Consider the following 6,330-nt stretch of genomic DNA (forward strand, 5'->3'; position numbering starts at 1 on the left):
TTTATTTAACTTATATGCCGCCCTTCTCCCCATGGGACTCAGGGCGGCTCACAGCATGTTAAAACAATATAAAACATTTCCCCTATAAAAGCCAATTAAAAACCAAATATTTATAGCTGTGTCTTATTAAAATCATTAAAATTGTCCCTATTTAAAATTCACCCTAGGTCAGTCCCGCTTGCTGAAAAAGCCATGTCTTCCTTTTAATCTGGTTTTAAATTGGTATTTATTGTAATATTGGTTTTATAAGGCTGTCAGCCGCCCTGAGTCCGGTAAGGAGAAGGGCGGGATACAAATCAAATAAATAAAATAAAATATAGTATTTAAAAGAAAGTTACTTAGCAAAAAAAATGGACCAAAAGAAAACATTTTTTTTCTCCCTTGACAAAGCTCAACTTAGAAGACATATCTAATTCCATAAAAGCATCATCCCTCTCCGTTTTTTTAATCCCACATCTTTGAAAGCAAAAGAGGAAAATTCTGGGTTCTGGACTATTCCAGCATGGCTGGCTAGGGAATTCTGGGTGTTGAAATCCATACATCTTAAAGTTGCTGAGGTTGAGAAACACTTATCTAATCCTTAGGATCCAAGGATTTTTTCCACATTTGACTGGGTTAAGAGAAGCCTTTAAAGACTTTTAAGATTTCAAAAACAATAGTTTCCCATTAAAAGAGATTCCTTTATCTACCTAATGGAAATATAAGCTGCAGAGTTTGGAAACTTCTCAATTTACTTCAAAAACATCCAACAAGTTTACCATTACTGTTAAAATAAAAATCTTAAGTCCATTGCCAATTTACCCACCTGAAATTAACATGATTTGATTGATAAAAAGAAAGTTGTGTTCATTTTAGGGCTACCAGATCTGGGCTGCAAGAAGCCTAAAGAGTTGGTTTTCTTGCTAATATCTAGCAGTCATCAGAATTTTTGCAGTCCAGGTTTGGCAACCTAATTAAATGGTTTTTAAATTTATGTAAGCATTCTAACTTGGCATGTAAAAACAGCTTCTCTTGCTTTTAAAAATGTAAACAAAATAATAATTACATGTTTAAATAAGTATGCTTCTTATTTAAACAAGCCCACTTGTGTTCTAGGAAAAAAAGGAGCCTATTCTGTATTTATGCTAAAAATTATTTGTTCTGGGTGGCTTTTCACCTCTGATAATGCTGCTTAATACAAAAAAGAATAATAAATGGGAAAAGGTGTTCTTCAGAAAAACAACGAACAATGCAGTTCAAGACGAGGAGCACCTCCTAAATTAGAACTCTAAAGACTCTTCCCCCCAATCCATTCTTTTTCATAGTGAAATTAATGACATATTTTGAAAAATTAGGCAGCCCTGGTCAGATTGTATTTTACAATAATTCCTAAGTGAATGGAAACTGACACAACGTCTATAGCAGGGCTTTTCAACCTTTTCACCGATTGTACCACTTTTAGAATACGGCAATATTCAAGTACCACCAGTCACCTAGCAAGATGTCAAAAACGTAATGACCAAAAAAAAAACACGGAAAAAAGTGATGAAGTACAGGTAGTCCTCTCTCACCCCCTTTAATATCATCTCTTCTCTCACCCTCTTTAATATCATCTCTTCCCTCACCCCCTTTAATATCATCTCTTCCCCCACCCCCTTTAATATCATCTCCTCCCCCACTCCCTTTAATATCATCTCTTCTCTCCCCTTCAGCAGGACCCAGGCAATGCCTCTCGCAGCTCCAGCTGAATTTCTGCCTGAAGACTGCTCAAGGCTGCCTGCCACCCCCAATCAGCTGGAGCTGCATGCGCTGATCCTGGGCTCTCCGAGGTCCCAGGCAGGCAATGCCTCACGCAGCTCCAGCTGAATCTCTGCCTGAACACTGGGTGAGGCCGCCTGCCACCTCCAATCAGCTGGAGCTGCGTGCGCTGATCCTGGGCTCTCAGCAGGACCCAAGCAATGCGTCGCACAGCTTCCAGCTGAATCTCCACCCGAAGAATGTGTGAGGCTGCCTGCCGCCCCCAAGGCCGCCCCCAATCAGCTGGAGCTGCGCGCTTTGATCCTGGGCTCTCAGTAGGACCCAGGCAATGTGCAGTTCCAGCTGACTTTCCCACAAGCCTGTGCGGCACTGCTGTCACCTCACCTCATCCACTTTTACACTTTTTTTTACAGTGCTGTTCAACCCGTCATATGCGTAACAGCTGCCAGGTGCCAACATACCACTAATGGTACGCGTACCACCCGTTGAAAAGCCCTGGTCTATAGTGTACAAAGTGTATCAATTGTGACATTTTTCTAGTAATTTATCGGCTATTGTTTATAGATTCATTTTTTTAAAAAAATATAAAAATATTTCAGGTGCAATAATTTGCACTCTTTCACCCAATACTTTGTAACAATATTGTTACAAGTTCTGTTGATCTCCAAATGATAAGAGCCCATCACCAACAAGCTTACAGAACCATTAAATTTATAAATAATGCTGAAACAGAATTACTCAGGAAGCACTATACTTTAGAGCAGTGTTTTTTAAACTTGGCAACTTTGAGATGTGTAGACTTCAACTCTGAGAATTCTCCAGTTATTCCAGAATTCCCTAGAATTCCCCAGTTAGTGTCTTGAGGAATTCTAGGAGCTGAAGTCCACACATCTTGAAGTTGCCAAACTTGAAAAACACTGCAATAGACTATGCACACCAATCATATTGTCCATGTCAAGGACAGAACACTAACAGAAATCTGAGCAAGGACAAAATACATTGTATAGTCTCTTAGAAAGTGCTGGCAAATTTTGTGAGTTGGTGCTAGAGTGCAGCCGATGGTGGGGTTCCACGGACAGGTGCTGCGGAGCATGAGATCCCCATGCTGTCTCGGGGCTTCTGGGAGAAAAAGTAGTAGGAGCAGGAGTGACCTGTAACCGCCTGCTGGCTTCCCATTGACTTTGTGGGAACCAATCAAGGAAAGTCACAAATGGCAATCACATGACCATGGAATGCTGCAACCATCATAACTGTGAGCCAGTTGCCAAGACACTGAACCACAATCACATGACCTCTGGGCACTGTAATGGCCACAACTTCAACTTTGTACTGCATCACTGTAACTGAACAGTCACTGAACAAGTGGACGTAACCCAAGGACCTCATATATAGACTTGTTGGCACTAAGTAAAAATTTTCGGTCTCAGCAATTTATAAAACAAACACATCTAACACAGAACTTGTTTTTTAAAAATATTTTTATTTTCTACTCCTTTTCAGCTATTTGATTAAGTGCTTTGACTCTGAAAGCTACATTTCAAGTACAAACTTGTTTTTTGTTAGCAAACAGAATATATTCCCCATTCACATATAAAATACATGAAGATATATGAATAAAAAAAGGAGAATCATAAATGTGTAAAGGCGAGTCAAGTCACTGCAAGCAGAAATTTGGTTTTTTAGCAAAAGAAAATTCAAATGTTAATGTTAAGAAATAATATTTTGATTCATGCTAAAACTGGGCAGAGAAAATAAACTGTACCACCTTTTTTAAAGGTTAGGCAAAAAAGACGTGACATTAATTGGCCAAATTGTACCTTAGGATTTTAAATTTAGATTAATTCAAATGTCACTGAAAAAAATAAGCTATAAAAATTAGGAATACAGAAGCAACATATAAATGCAAGAGAGGATAACTATATTAATGTTAATATTAGTAATCTTAATCAGAGGTTTCTTTGCCTGCCTGAAGTATTAGTTTTTATATGTTCCTTATATCCAGGCAATTTTGGTACATACTGTACTTTTTCCTATTTAAATCTGAGACTTCGTGATTATATGCAACCTCTGAAAGTTGAGTGTGTCTAAAAGTTGCCATCAAATTATTATATTTAATATAACAGATAGCTACCGGTAACCATTTTTAACAGACTAATTAGGAGAGAGGATGTCACTGTTCACCAATATCCATTAAACAGAAAATAGACCATTATGAGTAATTTGCATAATGCATCATTTATCTTATGGTATCATCATTCCAACGATACAAAATATGACATTTGTTACCAACAGAAAATAATACTTGTAGCTCAGTGTTGAACTGTGGAGTTCTTGGTGCTCTCTGAGCTTGGTTATTTTCTTGCAGACATTTCATTAACCACTCCCACAATACTGACCTGGCAAGACACTCAATATAAACAGAGATCAAACCCCATTTCCTTCTTGCACTGAAAATGTTACCTAGTTGGGTAATGAAAACAACCAAGCTCAGAGAGCACCAAGGACTCCATACATCATTTGTATGATGTCATAATGCAAATCGGCAGATTTGACTCATTGCATGTGGTCCAAGTCTTCTCTAAACTATGGTTTCACCGGACCATAGTCCGTTAACTACACTTATTATATTACATTTAAATATCAGATTAAAATAATTGTTCATTCAGGTCATGCCCAAAAAATCTTGTATACTTCATAATTTTGACTGCCAAAATGACAAATTTTCCCCCAAATTATCTCTGTATCATTTTGATACAGATAGATCAAGTGGCTTATTTGATTGATTGATTGATTGATTGATTGATTGATTGATTGATTGATTGTTGTCACTAGGGGGGTGGGGGATTGTTGCTTTTTTGTTCTTTTTATATTGGGTTTTTAATCTTTGTAAGCTGCCAGGAGTCACTGAGAGTGTGTTGGACGGCCATATAGATGTTCTTAAATAAATTTTCATAAAACCTTCCAGTCCCAAGCACTCACAAATCATACAGATTCACATATAAACTTTTTACTGTTCTTTGTCACTGGATGAATGCACTCCATATTTCATAAGTGTCAATATCACATGCCAAGAAATACAACTGAAATAAACTACTCCACTAATATTTAAGGGAATGCACAAGGGCTTCTGATAAAACCTGCAATTCTAGATATTATTTCTGTCTTCTAAGCCCATTTTGAGATGCCTAAAACTGGAATAGATCTAAGAAGGTCCTAGGCATGAATGTTAAACAATAAAGCCAACTGAATTTGAGGGAACTTACTTCCAAATAAGGATACACTGCGTTGCCCTGCAATCCTATATATACAAATACACACCCTTGCTCAAACAATGTATTTATTCCGAAGCAAGGATGCATAGTGTTGTATCGCAAGCATACCTTAAATTTAATCTAAAAAATAACTCTCAAATTTCCTATCCTAAATGATAGGCATCTGAATTTGGATAAGTATTGGGGTAGACCGAAAACTAACTACGGCGTTGCATGCTACACGCACTGGGAAAAACCTGCCAATTCATGTGTGAGGCTGCTCTGGGAATCCCCAGCCATTTAAATCGGGATAGTTGTGCATCGGTGGCCGATAGGCAAATACACTTAGCGGCACTTCGCCCCTCTGGGCCGGGTCCGCAGAGCCGCACCGAGCAGCGCCTTCCCTTTCCTCCGCGGTTGCTATATCTGAGGGGGGCGATAGTGGGCACAGCCGAGCGCCCGCCTCGTGTGCACTCACCATCGATATCGCCCAGTGTGAGCTCGTCGCCGAGCTCCGTCAGGGTCTCCATAGTCTCCATGCTGCTCAGCTCGCCGTTTTCCATTGCTGGCGAAGCACGCCCGACTCAGCTACAGCGAGTCACCTCTTAAGAGGGCGAGTCACCTCGTCAGAGGGAGCGGCGATACCCCCACCCCCGCATTAACCCTTCCCCAGACGGGGATTGCTGCTTCAGCTCGGGTTCTCCGGGCTCAGATCCCCAATCGGCGCCATCTTGCTCTAACTTCTGCGAACTCCACCCATCCACCTGCGAGGAGCCACCGCCGCGCGCGGCTGGTTGTCCATGAGACCAGGTCTCCACTGTCCAATCAGCGGACAGAGCGGCTCGTGGTGTGATGGCGCGTCAGCGATCAGCAGCTTTCATTCGGATGCGAGGCATCTTTCTCCTTGCTGGACCGCCCTCCCGCTTTGAATATGCATGAGAAGGCGGGAAGTTTATGAAATATTACAGTTGAAATTGAAAACAGGAGGGCGTTATTGATTTCACTTCCATAGCCACGACTTGTTTGGGGTACAATAGAAACGGACGCAAGAAAAAGAGAACATTGTAGGTTTTCTTAGAGAAAAAATGGCAAAACTGAAAAACTGGAAGTGCCTTTCTTTGGACAATCTTAACTTTGTTAAGACTGCCATGAAGATGAAGTTTGATGTTAAGAAAGATGGGAGCCCTTTATGGGAAAAGAGTTTTGTCCATTTAACAGTGAAATCTACGTATATCTTTCAGAAAGGACATAAAGTCCTGTGGCACCTGAATTATCTTTAAAATCAAATTATTGGAACGCTTTGTTGGATTACGGTCCGCTTTAACCACCAAAGGTTATGCAA

General features: G+C 40.1%; 1 protein-coding gene across 1 annotated transcript in view; it reads right to left on the bottom strand.

The window, feature by feature from the left end:
- The window catches only part of SREBF2 (sterol regulatory element binding transcription factor 2), a 35,419-nt gene extending 29,685 nt beyond the window's left edge, over nt 1-5,734 (bottom strand). The window contains exon 1 of the mRNA XM_015813513.1: nt 5,467-5,734. Within this exon, the coding sequence (XP_015668999.1) occupies nt 5,467-5,551 (85 nt within the window). The 5' untranslated portion in view covers nt 5,552-5,734. The remainder of the gene's footprint in view (nt 1-5,466) is intronic.
- Between the last annotated feature and the right edge of the window lie 596 nt (nt 5,735-6,330).

The sequence above is a fragment of the Protobothrops mucrosquamatus genome, unplaced genomic scaffold (genome assembly GCF_001527695.2).
Source record: "Protobothrops mucrosquamatus isolate PMUCROS unplaced genomic scaffold, P.Mucros_1.0 scaffold162, whole genome shotgun sequence".
Lineage (NCBI taxonomy): Eukaryota > Metazoa > Chordata > Lepidosauria > Squamata > Viperidae > Protobothrops > Protobothrops mucrosquamatus.